General features: G+C 30.9%; 2 protein-coding genes across 2 annotated transcripts; both read left to right on the top strand.

The window, feature by feature from the left end:
- The first annotated feature begins 679 nt into the window (after positions 1 to 679).
- Positions 680 to 1,702, top strand: LOC148202538 (protein ASYMMETRIC LEAVES 2-like). Its single transcript, XM_088110358.1, has one exon. It carries the CDS (start codon positions 779 to 781, stop codon positions 1,421 to 1,423), a length of 645 nt encoding a protein of 214 aa, XP_087966484.1. The 5' UTR covers positions 680 to 778; the 3' UTR covers positions 1,424 to 1,702.
- A 9,819-nt stretch (positions 1,703 to 11,521) lies between these two features.
- LOC124833966 (putative disease resistance RPP13-like protein 1) lies at positions 11,522 to 16,687 on the top strand. The gene is made up of 2 exons (XM_047308544.2): positions 11,522 to 15,344; positions 16,454 to 16,687. Exon 1 carries the CDS (start codon positions 11,729 to 11,731, stop codon positions 15,272 to 15,274), a length of 3,546 nt encoding a protein of 1,181 aa, XP_047164500.2. The 5' UTR covers positions 11,522 to 11,728; the 3' UTR covers positions 15,275 to 15,344; positions 16,454 to 16,687.
- The last annotated feature ends 5,556 nt before the right edge of the window (positions 16,688 to 22,243 follow it).

The following is a 22,243-nucleotide window of genomic DNA, read 5'->3' on the forward strand; positions in this document are numbered from 1 at the left end:
AACAATCAATTCTCATTGTTACTTACACTAGGGAGTGTCTTCTGCCTTCAAACATTCAACATTATTTTTTTTCCACAGGCAGCACCTCCTTCCTCATCTACAAACTCTGGCTCTTGGTTTTGTCTTCAATTCCTCTGTCAGCAGCACAAGGATCAAGGATTTTGTCTCAGGATATGAAATTGGACTGGTAAATCAATCTTTGAATCTAGTTATATATCCATATTTTATTCCTTGTTTTTGTCACTTTTGTATTTTCCTCAATCCCATTGCTCTTTTCATCTTCTCCCTCTTGGATCTCCCAATTTCTTTTACTCCATTAACCAAAGTTCACACACCCTTGCTAAATTATATTTTTTTAACCTAGATATTTGTTTCCCTTTTCCCTTACTAAAATAACCAAATTTTGAAAAGAATAAGGATATAAATTATCAATAATAAGTTGCCTTTATAATTTTTTTTATTAAAATGCAAAGAGGGAAACAAATGCAAGAGAAGGGGATGGGAAAGAGTGTGCAGCTTAAAATAATGGAGAGTACAAAAAAGATGCCTAAAATAATGGATTTGGCCATCTAACACACACATTAATTGATCTCTTCTCTTTTTTCTTGATAACATTTATTACTATATATCATTATTTTACAATATAGTGATAACAAACATGGTGAATGCGTCACAGAAATTAATGGTGGTGTGAGAGAGAAAGAAAAGAAAGAGATAGATAGAAGCTATCTATAGCTACTAGGAAGAGGATTTTGTTCAACAAAGTGAGTGATCCACCATGGCCTCTTCAAATTCACCATGTGCAGCATGCAAGTTCTTGCGTCGCAAATGCCAACCCGAGTGTGCTTTTGCACCCTATTTTCCTCCCGACCAACCCCAGAAGTTTGCAAATGTTCATAGAATTTTTGGGGCCAGCAATGTCACCAAGCTTCTCAACGATTTGCACCCTCATCAACGTGAAGATGCTGTGAATTCCCTTGCTTATGAAGCTGAGATGAGACTCCGTGATCCTGTGTATGGCTGTGTTGGAGTCATATCACTCTTACAGCACCAACTTCGCCAGCTTCAAATGGATCTCTACTGCGCCAAATCTGAGCTCTCCAGGTACCAAAACCTAAGCAGCATCACCACCAATCACACCCTCATGGCCTCTGAATCCGCCGCAGCCTTCCACCACCACCACCACCAGAACAACAACACTGCTAACAGCTTTGGCCGAGACCATCACTACCACTTTCACCACCATCAGTTTTTTCCCAGAGACCAACACCAACAAGTAGCAAGAAGCTTTGATGGAGGCAACAACTACGATGCAAGCCTCTTGGCCATGAACATATCTGCCAGCTTAGGGCAACTCAACCAGCTTCAGCATCAGAGCGCTGCTGGCGGTGGCGATGACCGCCACACTGCCAACCGCTCCTAGGGTTTCATCAGGGTTGCCACATATATTTAGTCATGCAATAGGTAATTAATTACTTTAGTTAAACTTTTCATTTAATATGGTTCATTTGATTTGTGGCTTCTTGATTACCATCTTCAAATCATCTCCACCTGCATATTTTGTCACTCACAATGTATAAATTTGGACTCACAACGCTGTCATATTCTTCAATTCTATACATATAATGTAAGCAATTCCTCATGTGCTTGCCTAAGTCAAGTCAATTTGGAAATACTATTACTCTACATTGTGCTGTCTAAGTTTTGGAAATGTCAAGCTCACTATTATTTTTTATTGTCATTGATCTGCTGCATAATTTCAGCACAAAAACTGCTTTATTATTCACATACACAGAAAGAAATCATGTTGGTGAGAGATAGTATGTGAGAAAAGGCACATAACAGATATATGGTCAAGATTAAAATGAACATGATTAAGTTAATATCATAATTATTATGCATGGTTGTATGATTACCAATTACTTTTTCTTGTTATTAATTAAGGATATTTTAATAGTTTTGACAACACTAGATATGGAAAAAAGAATCGTACCGCAATCTTCACAACACTTCTCAAGATCATGATACCTCAAAGCTCAAGTTGCATTTTAATATTTCCTTTACATCATTGCAGAACTTCTAGGTAGAAACTTAAATATGACGTCAACATAAAGTAGCTGACCATATTTAATCTTATTATTATTTTACTGTCTTACCAATGAAAAAAATCTTCTCTCCCCCACTAAATAATTCACTTATCTAATTTATCAAAATTAAGATAATTAACTTTTTTTTTTGTACGGTTTAATATTTGGGTCATTTTATGTATAGGCACTCAAATTCAAAACTAAGTAAACAAAAGCAGATGATTCCTCCACTGAAAAAGACAATGATTATGGTTATTAATCACAGAAAAGCTTGTTCTAGTAATGAAAACAAACTCTGGTCAAATCTAACAAAATGTATGGTCAAATAACTTGACCTGGTGTCTAGAACAATGTTGGATCAATTGTATCTGCTTGAGGTTTTTTGTTTGGTTTTGGTCGTGTGATATTTTGGTTTGGTGATACAAGTTAGACGTTGTAAAGTTGAAATTGGTATTAGATGGGAGAAAGAGATGATTAGACCTTGCTGTAAAAGAAGAGCATTTATAGCAGTTGCTTGTTCTGAGTAAAAACCACTCAACACAATAATGAGTCACACTACTACGTTTAATTGTGAATGTCATTGGCATTTATTAGACAGTGCCAACACTATGGAGCTGTGTCTTGCATCTGAACGCCTTTGTTAATTCCATTGAGTATGAAATGAATTCAATGAGGGTGACTTGACCAATTCTCTTACCTTTTCTCTTCTGCATTATCACACACTGCTATGCCCTTGACTATTCCTTGTTTCTATCAACACAACTTTTTCTTGAAGTTTGGCACTGCACGCTTTTCCATATATGTGTTCATCCTTCCAACTTCAAACTCTGGAAGAAAAGAATAAAAGAATATATATCTAATGTGCCCCAGAACCACCTACTACTGCATTTCTTTCATCTTTCTTCTTTATTACTTCCTTAATTACATGCTCTTTGTCCCCTCCCAATCCTCTTTCTTTCTTTTCTGACCACGGAAAGAACAAGGAACCAACAAAATTAACACCAGATGTGACAAAACGTCAACGTAATCAAGTGTGTTTTTGCAAATGCATCCACACCATCAATCCTCAGTCTAAGATTCTCTATTGGGTCATTTTTAATTTTAGGTTTTCAAATCTTTAAAATAAAAAACCTGTTTTATAATTTTTAATATAATGTTATTTTTATTTTAGGTTTTCATGGTGTATTTTTTTTCTTTTAGTTCTTCTTTCATGTATATTGTTCAACAATGGGTTGATGACTTTTGTGTCCTTTTCAATTCACTTATAGAAAGTAAAATATAAATAAATTCATTTTATTTTATTTTATTTATATAAGGTGCATATACATTTTTTATTTATTTTTATTTAAGGTGCATATATATTTTTTATTTTTTTTCAAATATGTAAGTTGCAACACACATTCTCTCTTGAAACTCAATTTAACATTCACTGTTTGTTTTTAAAAAGGTATAAAACAACCTGTTTTTACATCAATATCAAATCATAATTAATTAAGTAATTAAACTTAATTTTGTTATGAATTTGTTACCGAATCATTTTAATGAAATAAACCTATTAAAGAAACATAATACTGTGAAAATAAAAGATTTATCTAGAGTTAGCCCAAACTCAATAGTTAGACATCTTACATCTTCCAACACCTTTACTTAATAATAGACCTTTTTTTTCCAAAAGATAGGAAAAATGATTTACAAAATCCTTTTTAAAAGTTAACCTCATTTTTACCAGATAGATTTTTTTAAAAAGATAATATTTAAAAAACTAACTATTTTGACACCATATCTTTCAATTTGTACGCTGATTTTGTTATTATTATTATTTTTTTCTTAGCAGTTGTATACTCAATTTCTAATTGGAGTTATTTCTCTTTTACTATTTTAAAGTTAATTATATATATATATATAGCCTTAAAAGTCATATTTTTAGCACAATGTATTGGTAAACTGTGAGAAATGAACAATCGAATAAAACTTTTCGAACACTTAATAAGGGATTACATTGAAATCAAATTACATTATGTAAAACAACGAACAAATGATATATAAAAAGGTACTGTACACATAATTGAAATGAAAAGTCAAATGCAGAAATAAAAAAAACACATAGTTGAAATGAAAATAAACAAATAAATAAAAGCATAACAGTTCATTAAGGTGGTTGGAAAGAAATAAAGCTTTTATGAGCTAGAGAATAAGTTTCAAATCATCCATTCCCACCCTTTGTATTTTCTTATCCACATAAAGATTTACTATACTATTTTTGAAGTCAAATTCAGACACTACTCTACATATATCTCTCCAACCCCAGCTCGTTAATTGTTGAGTATTATCTGAAAAAATAATTGTGATTTTTTTTATGTCTCTAAATATTCATGAATATATATTTACATATATATTTATTTTTATATTTTTAATTTTAAATAAAATAATTCGAAAATAAATTTTTAAATATAAAATCAGAAAAAACAATTCATTTTGAAGTATAATTTAAATAAAAATGTATATTAAAATATTAATATAAATAAATGTAATTTTTCTAAGAATAAATTTAAATAAATTATATCAAATATAAATTTTAAAAAGTTAATTTTTTTTAAAAATAACTTCTTATATCTTAAAAAATATTAATATTATATATATATATATATATATATATATATATATATATATATATATATATATATATCTTCAAATTTTAAACTATTTTTACATTATTAATATTTGTCTTACTAATAATTTTACAATCACTTATTTCTTTTAAAAATACTTATATAAGATGAGTGGATAATGATAGGATTAACTACAGAAAGTAAGTAGAGGAGGATTAGATACTATGATGTTTTTTACACCATCAATCAATAAATGAATAATTAAAATACTCGTGTTAACTGGAATCCGTAAAAGATATATATTTAATATTTATTAAAAAATGTATATAGAGTTATAATATTTATGAGTTTTAGTGATATTAACATAATATTAATTATGTAAAGACATGTTTTTTTAATCAGAAAATAATTATATAATTATGTTAGAATATTGAAGGTGCCATCATCCATTTACAAAATATATACTTAAATTGTTTTCTTTATTTATATCATAAATTCAGTATTTATTATCAAAATGTCAATAAAATGATATTTTTTTATCATGTACTCAAAATCTCTCATGAATGATATTAATATAGCCCAACAGAGTTATCTCAATTACCATATTTGGAATCAGTTTCACAATTATTATATATCTTAGGCTTAGGTTGAACTTGAATTCATCTCGACTGAGTTTTGGATCGAATCAATCTTAACTTCGATTAATAATTTCATTTTTGGTTTATCTTAAGTCAAATTGGGATGGTTTTACCTTTGGTGAAGTAAAGTCAGGTTCACTACTATACCCATCTCAAACAGAGTCAACTCAGACCCATTTCTCGTTGAATTATGTCCATTTATCTTTGACCGAATCATGTTAAGTTTATTTTTGGTGAAATTGAACCGTGTCCATCTCAGACCAAGACAAAATATTAAAAATATTGAAAATAAGGAGATATAGAGACTTTTATTATAATTTTTATGAGGAGTAATTTGGGAAGTACCACTTTTATGGGGTGTAGAAGAAAAAAAAGTGAGGTGCAGAAAGCAATAGCCCAAATTTCGTTTGCAAGTTATGTGTTATATCTATGAGTGTTTCATCCTACACCTCTAATATATCATCTTCCACTCCAAAAATTTTATTTTTAAGTTTCTCACAACTCAATCTACACCTCCAATCTTTTCAAAAGATTTACTTTTTAACTTGAACAAAAATATTTTTATTTTTTTCTCTTTTTTATTAAAGTCACCTTAATAAATATCTTTTTATTTTCATTCTCTTTCTTACCAAAGTCACTCTACACCACATTAATAATAATTTAAATTAATTTAAAATTTAAATATTATTAAATATAATTTTATATTTTAATAATTATCAAAATATGATTTATATTATAATAATAGTTATATAAAAAAATAAAAATAAAATAATTAAAATAAAAATAATGATAAAAATAAAATATAAAAAATAAAAAATGAAATAATAATAATAATATAAAATTTGATTTGATATGTTAAAATATATTAAAATATTAAAATATTAAAATAAATTAAACAATTATTAAATTTTAAATAGAAAAATAAATTTAAATATGCTAACGGTTTTGTTTATTTAAAATTTAATAAATATTTCATTTAAATGAAAATTATAATATCATTTATTATACTTTTATATTTTAATAATTATTAAAATATGATTTATATTTTTATAATAGTTTTATTAAAAAAATAAAAATAAAATTAATTCAAATAATGATACTGAAAATAAAAATAATATTTAAAATCACATTTAATATATTTAAATATATTAAATTATATTAAAATATTAAATTAAATTAAATAATTATTAAAATTAAATTAAATAATTATTAAAATTAAATAAAAAACAAAATTTTAAGAAAATTTTTAATCGGATATCCATATCCGAGTAATAAATTATCGGATTTCCTTGTCCGATTAACAAATTTTAATTTTTTTATTTTTAAATTTTAATAATTATTTAATTTAATTTAATATTTTAATATAATATAATATATTTAAATATTTTTAATGTCATTTTAAACACTATTTTCAATTTTATTTATTTTAGTTATTTTTATTTTTACTTTTTAATAAAATTATTATAAAAATATAAATCATATTTTAATAATTATTAAATTATAAAATATAATAATTAAAATTATTATTTTTAATTAAATTAAATATTTATTAAACCGTTAGCATATTTGAAATTTATGTTTCTATTTAAAATTTAATAATTGTTTAATTTATTTTAATATATTTTAACATATCAAATCAAATTTTGTATTATTATTATTTCACTTTTTTATTTTTTATTTTTATTTTTTAATATAACTATTATTATAAGGGTTAAATATGTTTTACGTCCCTTAAGTATCACTAATTTTTGGTTTTAGTCCCTACTCAAAATTTTGATGGTTTTTAGTCGTCATAGTATTGAAAGATGTAATATTAGTCCTTAAAAATGGACAACGTCAACTTTTTGTTGATCTGGCAAATGGCGAGGCCACATCTTCTGCCAGCTTCCATCTTAAGTATCTGTCACGTTGGTTGTTTAATTTGTGGAATGAGATTAAGTGATTGGCACGTGTGTGGGTGATTGAAATTAGATTACGAAAGTTGGGTTCTTCTTCGTCATCTCTCAGTTGGGGCAAAGTTGGGTTCTTCTTCGTCATCTCAATCTTTTGCGTGTGAATATAAGTATTGAAGATTCTGCATGTGACTAAACTTGAAAGAAACATCACACACAGTAAGATGGGTTTCGTTCTTATTTAATTTTTTCAAAATGACTTCTGATATTTAATACTTTGCTGTGATGTTTAATCCATTCATAGCCTTCTTATAGTCCATAAAAAACAAACCTAGAAGTCCTCCTGCAAACACATCTTACCAATGATGTCAATAGTCATCCATTCCCGAGATTCCAACCATGCAAGCAGTAAAAAGAGGAAGAAAAACAATGCATAATTTTGCTATGTGCCCTTTTTGATCAAAAAGCTTTAATCTTTCCCGATAGGTACAGAGAGAGAAAACCTAGACCGACAAAGGACCCTGTAGAACAACATTTATCAGAAAAAGGCTTATACGCAAATAATTTTCAATACAAATGAGCTAGTAATCTGATGAATAATTAATTTTCTGATAAACTAAGTAAAATAATATTTACCAATTTCCCAACGAGAAGAGCAAAATACTTTCGTGCCCACCCAAACCCTAAATCACCAATTCTTATATTCACATGTAGAAGAGCAAAACAATATGTATCATCTTACCTCCTCAACAAGACGAACTCCAACCTTCAACTGAGATGACGAAGAAGAACCCAACTTTGCCCCCAACTGAGATGACGAAGAAGAACCCAACTTTCGTAATCTGATTTCAATCACTCACACACGTGCCAATCACTTAATCTCATTCTACAAATTAAACAAGCAACTTGGCAGATATTTAAGACGGAAGCTGGCAGAAGACGTGGCCTCGCCGTTTGCCAGATCAACAAAAAGTTGACGCCGTCCATTTTTAAGGACTAATATTACATCGTCAGTCTTTGGTTGACGTGACACACTGGACCGAGTTTTAATTAATGTGGCTGAATGATGTGTATTTAGGTAGTTTTAAAATTAAAAACTTGGTTAAACTTCCCATGAGCCGCACAAGATTCACGTGTTGAATATTCTCAATTGTGGAGACCTCCACCCTGAACTCCTTCTCCCCACTCCATGGCCTCTCCAACCTCTTCACAACCACAACCGAAGCATCACTCAACTCCCCCTGAAACACAGTCCCAAACCCTCCGTGCCCGATCTTCTCTGATAAATAAGCCTGAATATGAATACCATGAATGTACTATGAATTGAATTTGAGGAATCCCAGAAACAGGAACAATCATCCTCCATGGAAGACGAAACAGAGAAACAGAAGAAGCACTTAGCAATGGTGGAAAGGCTTTTGAAGCACCCCCAAAGCCGTTCAACAAAGCCCAAATCTTCAACAAAATCTACCTCCTCCGTCCTCTCACACTAGTGCAAAAAAGACCTTTACCGTCACCCTTTAGACGTCTGACCCTCGAATATCCAACGTAAAAAATGACCGGTGGCATTTTTCGTAAATAAAACAACTATTTAGACATCGGTTATGGAATGGCCCGACGTCTAAATACTCATATACGTCGGCTCCTCCGAATAGACGCCAAAACAAAACGAAAAAGTTAAAAAAAATTTTTTTTATTCTATTTAGACGTTTATTATGGAGGGAACCGACTTCTGAAGCACTTTAGATGTCAGTTAATGGGGAACCGACGTCTAAACCCTGAATCCAGAAATTTAAAAAGTCACTTTTTGACTCCGTTTAGACGTCTGATCCCGCCACTCCGACTTCTGAAGCACTTTAGACGTCTGTTAATTGGGGAACCGACGTCTAAACCCTAAATCCAGAAATTTAAAAAGTCACTTTTTGACTCCGTTTAGACGTCTGATCCCGCCACTCCGACTTCTGAAGCACTTTAGACGTTTGTTAATTGGGGAACCAACGTCTAAATTTTGGCATTAAAACACCGTGAACACGAGACAACCGTTACGCGCACTTATTGTTCATCATCTTCGTCATGTTTTCTCTCTACGGGTTACGCTTTTCAGGTTCGTTTTCTCACTTTTGCACCGTTTTAAATTAATTTTACTCCGATTACATCACTCTTTGATGCATTATCTTTCATTTGAACCGATTAAAATGCGTTTTCGTTGGGTTTTGGTACAGTTATTCTCGTGTCTTTAGGCGACGTTCTATAGCGGCGATTTCTTGCGTTTTGTACTCCTCTAATTCCCTCTACTACGTTTTTAAAACCATCCAATAAAAAAATGTACAATACATCCTCTTCAACTAAAATATAAAGTTGTAAACTCGAATCACCATGAGTCAGGAGCAACCTTAGAGACGTCTAACCTGTATGGATCGGACGTCTATATGGACGTCGGACCTATATAGGCGCAACGGTTGATGAACTGAGGGAAACGACACTGGTTTTAGGTATCGGTTGTCTTTATAACCGAGGTTATAGAGGTTTTATGCCTCGGTTTCCCTTGAACCGAGACGTATAAGTTCGCTATAACTACAAAAATGCTACCGCGTTTTGATAGGCTTTGGTTTTGTGTAAACCGAAGCCTATTATACAAATTTAAAAACGAATTTTGTACTAGTGAAAACAAAAACCGAAAATCGATTTGGTATAAAGAGGTTTTTTTTCTCATCCCTAATGTCAACATATTTTCATTTGGAGACCATGGCACCAACATTCTTCATATTTTTGGAAAAATAGTGTGAAATTATAGGTACTTTGGAGCACTTCACATGATGTTCACACTGTAGTAGTTGACACAAATTCCGACATGTAAACAGATTTTTCTACTTTAAGAAGAGATATATAAGAAGAAAAAATAAAATAAATTAATTTTTACTATAAATATAATATAGTATTAGTATAAGTTAAAAATAAGAACTTAAAGATGTAATATAAAAAAATTACAATTTAATTAATACATAAACTAAATTTAACTTGAAATTTTTTTTCTCTTTTTTTAAGAGTGCTGATAGTTGCAGTTATTGAAGGATGAACAACCATTGAAGAAACAATTGTTAAAATCATGCATTGGGAAAGTACTTAGAAATTAGTAATACATGAGTTTTGTAGTTCAGTTTGTGAATGACAGCTGTGGAACACAACACTTATTGGTTGTTGACGGCGAACCATCAAGGAAAAAACGATCACCAAAGAAAAACTAAAGGTCATAATTCAAAAAGTTAGCTTATAACTATTATTTCCATTGCACTGTAACGAATCAAAGACGTTAGCTTCACTTCAAATTACTCAGTTTCATTCATCCACTCACGGAAAATAAAATGAACTGTAAAATCATGGCTGTAGTGATGATTTATTTTTATTATTTTCTTCTAAAGTGCTTACAGATAGTTATGTCTAAATAAATTCCATAGCTTCAATTATTCGATAACATAAACTACTCAGGAAACAATTGTCAAAATTCGGCAGGCTTGGAAAAGTACTTTTTTTTTTCTTCTAGAAATTAACAATAAATGAAGTTAACATTTGCTGAATTATAGAATGTATTTAAGTAGTTTACGTTTGCTTGATGAAAAAAGTCACACAATGCATCCAACTTTAATAAAAATAAGGAAAAAAAAACAGAGGCGTTAAACTTTTTCGTCTCATTTTTAATTTATTATTATTATTCTTACTGTTTCATATATAACTTTTTCTTCTCTTTCTTTTATTTTTTCAATCTGATCATCCCTTGTCTTTACATATATCATTGGCTTGTTATTTTTCATTTAATTTACAACTATTATCTCTATTATATCTTTTATAACTCACTTCTTAGCATTCTTTTTAGGGTTAAATATGTTTTTAGTCCCTAAACTATTGGTCGTTTCTGGTTTTCGTCCCTATTTCAAAGTAAGGTACAATTTGATCCTCATTCTTTTCGAAACGTTCGTTTTAGTCCTCGAAAACTAAACACTGTTTAAAAATTTGGTCCTCATTTAGCAACAAATGAGGACTAAAAAGAATGTGGACCAAATTGTATCTTACTTTGAAAGAGGGACGAAAACCAGAAACGGTCAATAGTTTAGGGACTAAAAACATATTTAACTCTTCTTTTTATTATTATATCAATATTCTTTGTATTATCAATTATTCTCTTCTTTCTACCCAATTCACCCGCAAGACGTGGAGGATGGTACGTAATAATTGACAAGTGTAGGCAAATATAAGAAAATTTGAACATTGACTATATCAAAACCACTCGTTCCTTCAAGCTAGTTGAGTACAGTTTATCAATAACAGAGAGCTATCGGAAGACTCAAGTTGACGAGGAACCATCAAGGAAAATATGTTCACCTCAAGGCCATCATTCAAAAAATAGCTTATTACTTTTATTTCCATTGCACTGTACCCAATCAAAGGCATAAGCTTCACTCGAAAATACTCACTTTCATTCATCCACTTCCTTTTCTGTTCTTACCATGGCATCAGAAATGGTTATCGGTGTTCTTGTTTCTACTTTCGTCCAGAGAACTATCGACACTTTGGCTGCCCGTCTTGTCCACATATTTCGTCAAAGAAAACACAAGAAGCAACTCGGCAACTTGAAGATGAAGCTCCTTGCCATTGATGTTGTGGCTCTTGATGCAGAACAAAAGCAGTTCAAAGATCCACGCGTCAGAGACTGGCTTCTCAGAGCCAAAGATGTTGTGTTTGATGCAGAAGATCTCTTGGATGAGATAGATTATGAACTCTCCAAAAGCCAGGCGGAAGCTGAGTCTCAGAGTGCTACTAACAAGGTGTGGAATTCCCTCAATTCTTCTTTTGTCAGTTTCTTTGAAATAGAAATTGAATCCAAGATGGAACAAGTCATTGAGGACCTAGAAGATCTTGCAAATGAAAGCTATATTCTAGGTTTGGAAAAGAGTGCTGGTGTTGGAGTTGGATCAAGATCGGGTAGTAAATTAACATATACATCTTTGCCAAATGAAAGTGTTATCTATGGCAGAGATGATGACAAAGAATCTATCTTTAACTGGCTCACTTCTGAACTTACATCCGACACTGACATCAACCTATCTATACTTTCTATTGTGGGTATGGGTGGATTGGGTAAAACCTCACTTGCCCAACATGTATTCAATGACCCAAGGCTTGAAGGCAAATTTAATATCAAAGCTTGGGTAAGTGTCCCACAGGAATTTGATGTTCTCAATGTATCAAAAGCAATTCTTGAGGGTGTTTCAGCATCACCTGTTGATAGTACAAATCTTGAGGGAGTTCACAAAAAATTGAAAGAAAAATTGACGGGGAAGAAATTTCTTCTTGTTTTGGATGACAATTGGAACGAAAACAAATCCAAATGGGAACAAGTGCAGAAAGCTCTTGAGTTTGGGGCCCCAGGAAGTAGGCTTCTTGTCACTACACGAAGCGAGAAAGTTGTTGTTACCATGCGATCAGAAAAGCATCTCCTGCAAGTACTAAGAAAAGATTATTGTTGGGACTTGTTCGAAAAACATGCATTCCAAAGTGCTAATTCTCAACTAGATCCAGATTTCATGGAGATTGGTAAGAAGATAGTTGAGAAATGTAATGGGCTTCCTTTAGCCTTGAAAACAATGGGAAGTCTATTATACAATAAGCCATCCCTTCGCGAATGGGAAAGCATTATGAAAAGTGAGATGTGGGATTTTTCAGAAAATGAAAGTGATATACTCCCTGCTTTAAGATTGAGTTATCTCCACCTTCCTCCTCATCTAAAGAAATGTTTTGCTTTTTGTGGCTTGTTTCCCAAAGGTCATAGGTTTGACAGGGACTTGTTAATTCAACTGTGGATGGCTGAAAATTTTCTGGAAAGCTCTTCGAGTCCTAAAGAAGTTGGTGAACAGTATTTCAACGACCTATTATCACGGTCTTTCTTTCAACAATCAAACGAGGAAGAGGAAAATGCTTTTATCATGCATGACCTTCTTCTTGATTTAGCAAAATACCTTTGTCAAGACAGTTGCATCAGGTTAGGAGTCGATGAACCACAAGGAGTACACAAAAGAACTCGTCATTTTTCATTTGCAACCGATCAAATTCGAACTTTTGATGGGTTTGGAAATTTCATTGACTCTCGAAAGTTGCATACATTTGTTCAAACAAGTTGGACCGGGTATCCTCGTGTTATGCTCTATTGGCGTTGCAAGATATCGTTAGATGACTTGTTTTCAAAATTCAAGTACATACGCGTCTTATCACTGAATGTCTTTCGTATCCTTACAGAGGTGCCTAAATCTATTGGAAATCTTAAGCATCTTCGTTCGTTAGATCTCTCTTATACTGAAATAGAAGAACTACCCGACTCTATAGGTTTACTCTACAAGTTGCAAATACTGAAGCTAAACCATTGTAAAAGTTTAACGGAGCTTCCCTCATGTTTGCTTCAACTCGACAAATTGTGTTTCCTAGAACTATTAAATACTGAAGTGAAGAATGTGCATATTTTGGGAGAGCTGAAGAATCTCCAAGTATTGATGAATTCGTTTTGTGTTGACATACATGAGGAACTCAGTATTCAACAATTGGGACAAATCAATCTTCACGGAAGTTTATCCATTAGTGGGCTGCAAAGTATTGAGGATCCCTCTCATGCATCAGAAGCATACCTGAAGAACAAACCACACATTGTGGAGTTAGAGTTCAATTGGAATTGGAGTTGCAGCTCCTCTGTTGATTCAAGTGACAGTTCCTCTGATGATTCAACAAAAGATGAGGATGTAATTGAGAATCTACAACCCTCAAAACACTTGAAGAAGTTGTCAATAAGGAGCTACATGGGTGAACATTTTCCAAATTGGTTATTTGATAATTCATTACCAAATCTGGTGTCCTTAGTGTTGAAGGAATGTGAATATTGCAAACGTTTACCTCCCCTTGGACTTTTGCCATCTCTTAAGGACTTGAGAATTGAAAAACTTCATGGGATAGTGAGCATTGATGCTGATTTTTATGGGAACAATTCTTCTTCCTTTAAATCCCTTGAGAAATTATATTTCTTCGATATGAAAGAATGGGAGAAATGGGAATGTAAAGTTGTGACAGGTGCTTTTCCACGTCTACAAAAGTTATCCATAAAGGGTTGTCCCAAGCTGAAAGGACAGCTGCCAGAGCTACTTGTTCCTTTGGAAAAACTATGCATTAGATACTGCCAAAAACTTGAGGCTTTCGCTCCCAGGGCTCTAGATATAAAACTGGAAGAAAGTGCAAAGGTGTTGCTTGATTGGGCTACAGTGAAAAGCCTCCTATTGGCTGGGGACATCATGGAAGCATCATTCTTGGATATGGTTCGGGATAACATACCCGACAATTCTATTCAACATTTGAAGATTTATGGATCCAGTTTTAGGCCTTCTCCAAATATTGGTCTGTGGACCTTTCCACTACATTTCTTCCCGACACTAAAGACGCTTGTTCTCTGGCGGTTAAAAAGTTTACAGATGATTTCTCAAAATCACGCACTGGAGTGTCTGGATATCGGTTGGTGCCCTAAAATTGAATCATTGCCTGAAAACAAGGATATGCTCAAGAGTTTATACATTAGTGATTGTCCAAGACTTGAGCCTTTCACTGAGGGAGGTTTGCCATCAAATCTAAAAGAGATGACACTCAGTAATTGCCCTAGACTTGTTGGCTCACTGAAAGGAACTTTCGGAGACAATCCGTCTTTGAAAACGTTACATATTGAACATCTGGATGCCGAATGTTTTCCTGACGAAGGTTTGCTTCCACTCTCTCTTACTGAACTAGGCATCCGTAATTTTCCAAATCTACAAGAACTGGACTACACGGTTCTCAATCAACTCTCATCTCTTAAAAGTCTAACCCTTTGGAACTGCCCCAAGCTTCAACGCTTACCAGAGGAGGGTCTTCCTAAATCAATTTCAGATCTTTGTATATATTTATGTTTATCGTTGGAAGACCGTATCAGGGAAGGAGGTGAAGACTGGGAAAAGGTTGCTCACATTCCGAGACTAAGGATCTAGTACCTGTCACTTTAAATTTTTCCTCCAAATTTTTTTTCTGAACGCCTTAACTTATCCAGAACTTTCTATGGTAAATTCTTTTCTCTTTTCTTATATTTATCCCATTTATTCACTTTTTCTGACTCAGCTCTCTGAATCCTAACACCGTACAAACAAGTCTTATTTTCTCTCACCCCCTACCTACACTGCAATATCAACACATATCCCTCTTTTTGTCACACCAGATTTCGAAACACATCTCTCTTTTCATCACACAACAGATTTCGAAATCCACAAAGAAATTATAGAATTTCAAAATCTGATTAAAATTTTTATCAAATTTAAAATTCAGTTAAATACATTAATTTTTAAAATCTAATTAAATACTGAATTCCGAAATCTTATATATATATATATATATATATATTTATTTATTTTAATTGTTATATTAATTTTTTTTAATTTTGTTTTGATTTATTTTTAAGGACTTTTATTTATGGTGTCTGTTCTTCTTTAGAGTTTAGACTTTTTAATATATTTTTAGAATTTTTTAATTCTTATTTTATTTAATTTTGTATTTAATTTTTTATTTATTTTTAATAGATTATGATTTGTTATTTTTTTAATTTTATTTATTTTATATATTGTTATTTAGAATTTAAAGTGTAAGATATATATATATATATATATATATATATATATATATATATATATATATATATATATATATATATAATTTTAATTTTTTTAAAATTAGTTTAAATTTATTTTTAATGGTTTATGGTTTTGTTAATTTTATTGATTTTAGTTTATACTTATTTATGATTTAGAGTTTAAAATTTATGAGTTGTTGTTTTGTGCATTTATTCTCTTTAACCTCTTTAAATTTAGTTATTTGTCATGTCAATTGGTTTTAATCTTTATTAATGACTTATGGTGTTGTTATTTTTTTAATTTTATTGATTTTTGTGTATTCTTGGTTAGAGTTTATGATTTATGGTTTAGAGTTTAGTTATTTGTTATGTTTTAGGGTTTATGTGTTGTTGTTTTATGTATTTGTTAAAGAGATTAAGTAGAATGAGTCCATAAAGAGATTAAATAGTTGTTGTTGTTAAATCTCTTTAATCTACTTTAGAGTTTATGTATTTAATCTCTTTAATCACTACTTAATATTGTTGTTTTGTTGGTCTTGATGTTCAGGAGGATGTGATTAAGTAGTAGAATGAGGTTATTGAACAGTACAACAACGTTGTTCACCAAGAAGATGATGAAGTTGTTAGAGATCTTGTTGTTTTCAATTGTAGTCTGATTGTTTTTACCATGTTAGAAACTTTTAATCAATCTTAAAATGTTATGTAATTTTTTTATATTTACATTGTAATTGTTAACCAACTGTATTTTATTTTAAATTATTAATAAGTTAATTTTGGTTAATTTTTATGTACTTTACAATTTTATATATTTTATTTATTTTTTACTATAAAAAACATATTCTATTAAATTAAGAAATTATAAATGTAGATTATAAATAAAAGAAGTTTAAAACATCCACATAATACTAATCATAGATTAAAATCCTTCACAAAGGGATTGGAGAAAACTTGTATGTTTGTAGCGACTCTATAGTAAAGGTTTAAAAAACTCCATAAATTAATCTGTGGAAGATAAAATCCCCATAAATAAAAAAACTAAGCCATGCAAAGTGACAAGATTCATGGGTCTGATGCTGCCAATAGTTTCAAGTTCTGCGTCCCTTGAGTTGTGTTGATGTTGGTTTTATAGTCGTTTAATTGCAATTGGTAGGGAATTCTTAAAAAAAACACTTGTACACGGTAACCGAGGCACCATATCATGTTGAACAATATTAAACATAAGGTTAAATATGTTTTTAGTCCTTAAACTATTGGCCGTTTCTGGTTTTCGTCCCTCTTTCAAAGTAAGGTACAATTTGGTCCTCATTCTTTTCGAAACTTTCGTTTTAGTCCTCGAAAACTAAACACTGTTTAAAAATTTGGTCTTAGCAACAAATGAGGACTAAAACCAAAATTCCGAGGACTAAAACGAACGTTTCGAAAAGAATGAGGACCAAATTGTACCTTACTTTGAAAGAGGAACGAAAACCAGAAACGACCAATAGTTTAGGGACTAAAAACATATTTAACCCTTAATCATAAAATGAAAAACACAAGTTTACGGTTAATTTCTTCATCGGAGATTGGACCAGGATCAAGAGTAACTGCAGCCTGAATGTCACTTGAAATTGCCAATGTGATTACCACACCCCCTGCACATGCCTCATATATAGGATAAAATTAACATATACATCTTTGCTAAATGAAAGTGTTATCTATAACATAGATGATGACCTCTCTTGCCCAACATATGACCGGCTTGAAGGTATAGTGTTCCTCAGGAATTTGATGTTCTCAAAGTATCAAGAACAATTCTGGACACAATAACTAGTTCATATGATCATAAGTAATTCAGAAAAAATGGAAAGGAAAACTTATGCAAAAAAAAATACTTTTCATTTTTACCATAATGACTATAAATAAATTAACGAAACCATATTTGTCACACCTAAAAAAGTTTTAAAAATTTGCGTCCTAAGTAATGTTCTGGCTGTAAGAAACATTTTAGTAAATGTCACCTAAACACAAGAGGCAAAAATACAAAAAGTTGTTGTTTAAAAATATGCGTATAATGTTTCCATCTCTCAAAGACCTATGCTTAGAAGACTTGAGTGATTTCCAGAAGTTTGCCATCAAATCTAATTACCTATATTAGCAAGTAGTTACTTACAGAATATATCAACAAATAATTATTTACGGATTTAATCTATATAAAGTTCGTGTAGATCTGTATTTATGGGTGAATGCTTTTTATTTAGTAACTACTAAATTATTGATAAAATTTTATATTCACTAAAAAAATTAAACAATTAAATAAAATTAAAAACATGATTATAAAATTTATATATTATTAAAAAACAAGATATTGGAAATTCAACCATATTAAAAAAATATAAAGAAATACTAACATAACATTCGAAAAGAATCAACTCCGAAAAGATTAAACGGAATTCCTTAAACCATTTGCTCAAGATGATCCAATAGGTATGGATTATTGGATGATATTATCAAGTTCAAAGTGAGTTCAGCTAATTGCAAAGTTTGTAACCCATTATACAATAATTACACCATAAGTCAAATTGAATTGATCCCTATGACAAGACAAGTATGTTGAGTAAACTCATTTTCTAACTCTATTTATAAGAAATCATTCCTCTCAAGCCATTTCAATTGTTGTATATTGCTATGAAGAATAAATCCAAGTTTCAATATTTATCTTGTTGAAATTAGAAATTACACAATTTGACAGTGTCAGCCAAAAACGTGAGTGAGTAAAAGACTTTGATTTCAAAAAAAACAAAGACTGAATAGAGAGGTCAAGTTAAGGTGTCAGGAGTCCATTGTGTGAAAAAAAGAAAGAAAAAGATTGATGAACATCTTTTGGACGGACTTGAAGAAAGTTGCATAAGAAAAATAGATAATGTGAATGAAACAATAGATAAGGAATGTCATAAGAGATAAATTTAAAAAATGTAAGATGTGGAAAGGAGAAACTACTATTTGGGTAGTTACGAAATGAATACTAAAAAATAAATGCATTTTTAAAACAAAACAAAAATATTTTTTCTTCATTCAGTTTCCGCCCCCTCCCAAAATAATAATTTAAAAAAAGAAAACCGAAAAAAAATATCTAAAATATTTTTTTTTTAAATTTATTGTAAGATCAGGAAAATATGAATTTTAAAAACAAAGTAGTTTTTGAGACTTTGAATTTCTTTTTAAAGATTAGTATTTTTGAGTATATATTTTTCTTATAATATATATAATTGTTACGTTATTTTTTACTTTTATCTTTATTTAGTTGGTGCATTAATTAAGGAGTGTAGAAAGGAAAAACATACAAATTAAATAATTCAGATATTTAATAAAATGATATTATGTAAATCTTTTAGAAGATTTAGTAGTTATTTTAAAAATTAGTTAAATGGAAATAGGAGACAAAATCTTGGAGGGTTTAAAGATTAAAAGAGATATTATTATTAAAGAAAATCATTATTAGATATTGTTAGATATTTTAAAAGATTACATAGATTTTAAAAAGATTTGCTGGTTGGTGATATTTTAAAAAGTAGTTAAGAGTGAATAAAAAAGAAAATCTTAGTGGTTTTAGAGATAAACTGAGAGATTTTATTAAGATTAAAATAATAGAGATAGAATAGGAGAAGATAAAAAGAAGAGTAAATAGGGGTTCGCATTTGTTTACTCTAAAATAAAACAAAAAGCAAAAATTAGAAAGATACGGTAGAGAAAAGACGTTTTATAGGAGAAAAGAGGAAGAGTTGTAGAAAATCTTAGTGCAAGGGAGGATTGCGATGTTTTTGAAGTTAATATAAAACTCTAGTATTAGCCAAGATACGAGGAAGTTTACCATTGTTTGTTGTATGTTATGCATTCTCGATTTACTTGCATGAAAATACTTTGATATGCGTTATATGATTATGATTATGATTATATGTTCTTATTGTTGGACAAGGGTTTGTGTGTGCATGGGAATAAGTTTTTGGTAATATATGTTATTGGTTTTCCCTATGAATGTATTATGTATGTTTTGTTGGCTAATCACAATAGAGGATTTGATGCTAATAGGGAACAAATTTATGATTCTTGGAGGTTTCCATGCAAATATATTTTGTAAGTGTTGGGTTATTGGGCTCCCTTCCTATGTGGAGAATAGGCCAAATAATGCAGACCATTATGTCTCACTTTTTTTAATGGAGATTGGTCAGATTAGTAGGACACATTAGAGTCATTAGAAGATAGGGAAAATCCAAGTGAGAGAGAAAGGAAGAGAAGAAGTCGTGGCTCCATAACATAAAACCTGCATTGGTATTTTCGTCGTGTTGAAGTCGTTCACCGTTGGATCCGGTTGATTTTCGGACAGTAGGTTTCAGACGTATGGTGCTATATTCTAACCATTTGGATCGTCAATCAGACTTCTAGTTTGGGAGAAAATAGTCTTGCATTGCAGTTTTGGAGAATTTTCATTTTCTTTGTTCTCAATTGTAAGCATTTACGCTTAGTTAGTTTAGCTGATTGAAAACCCCATTTGTTTTTTTATCAGAGACTCTTTTGCATTGACACAATTAATTTTTCTTTGGTCTGGACGACTCATGAAATTTTACCCTTCCTTTGAGGGGTTTTCCATGTTAAAAATATTTGGTGTCTCTTTATGCTTTGGATTCTGTTTTTGCTCTATTTTTTTTGTGCTCCTCGTAGATTCTCACAAGAAGGGGGATTAAATTTTCGTTGTGTTATTACTCTTTGTTAAGTTTCTATTACTTTTTTCCCTTTTTCCCATCAGTAAGGGTGTGGTAATAATCATATGCAGTATAATTAGGTTTATTGGAGGTATAACATGTCAATGATTGGATCTGGATTGTTCAAGTGATGTATTATATGTGTTTGAGTATGTTTACTTGGGTATGTGATGCTTATGCATGTATGATGTGTTAAGTATGTTTTCACGGTTGATGTATGCATGTTTGAATGCTTGAATCATGTCCAAGATGTGTTTCAATTCAACAATAATCGATTATCATTAGTTATAATTCGATTATCTACACGTTGGTTTTGAGTGTAGTTTCGGGAATAATTAATTATCTAGGAGGATAATCGATTATCCATTCATGCATGATGTTTATAGGTAAATTTCACTAAGATAATCGATTATCTTAAGTAATAATCGATTATCATAGTACATTTTGATAAAAAAAATGGTGAACTTGATGAAGAATGCATATGGACCAAGCCTAAGGAGATGTAGAACATGATGATAATGAGAGATTGAGGTTAGTGGTTATATTTAGGGTCAATTTGACTTGTGGTTGACAGTGGAACATGGGTAAGAGTTGTGATGTACCTGAGTATGTGATTGATGAGCATGAGAGTGGGGCTACTTGTTGTACCTCGTAAATCCTCAGATAAGTGCTTCCTTTTGCCTTGAATGCATTGAAAGGGTTGTTAGGGTCTTGAGCTTTCCTTGTGTTGGAGTGAAGGTGTATTCCTTGTCCTTGTGTGATAGGACTAGATGTTCCTTATGTAGGTAGTTAGCATAGGTGCTAATGGGTAGATAGACCAATGGTCTAAGTGTGAGATGTTGGATAAGAATATAATGGTTAAAGATCGAGGATCGAGGATCGAGTAATTCATTATGTTTGAAATGCTTAAGTTAGAAGATTAGGAATCCTATTGTTATTACTTCTATGTATGGGGTGTTTGATTATGGTTGATATAATCAGAAGGTATGTATCTTGTTTTGAGTTTGATTATGGCTGATATAATTAGAAGGTATGTATTTTGTTGTGTGTTTAATTAGAGTTAATATAATTAGAAGGTATGTATCTTGTTGCGTGTTTGATTATGGTTTATATAATTAGTATGTATATGCATATTATTGTTATGATTGTTTTATCGGTAGCTTACCTCATACATGTTTGTGTTTTGTATTTGTGAATGAAATTATCAACAATGATCATATAATGTGTTAGACGTGAGTAAATGATGTTGCATATGTTCCAGAGGCATGATAGATTCGTGAGATGAAGAGGAAAAGATTTATGTTTCTTTAAAAAGTTCTTTTGGTATAGACTTTTGAAACAAAGTAATTGTAGTTGTTTTATTTCCTTGGTCATTTTAATTACTTTTGAAATAATGTAATTGGTGAAGGCTTTTGACATTATTATGTTTTGAATAAATTATGCATGTTAAAATGTTAAGATTTTTGAAAATATGTTTCCACACTATTGTAAAGATTCGAAATTTATTGACTTTTGAAAAAACATGATATCCCAAAAATCAGGGTGTATGATTTAACAAATAGGTTATTTACTTATTCAATTAAAATAAATTCAAAAAATTA

Source organism: Vigna umbellata, chromosome 3 (genome assembly GCF_029865625.1).
Source record: "Vigna umbellata cultivar VRB3 chromosome 3, Vumbellata_1.0, whole genome shotgun sequence".
Classification (NCBI taxonomy): Eukaryota; Viridiplantae; Streptophyta; class Magnoliopsida; order Fabales; family Fabaceae; genus Vigna; species Vigna umbellata.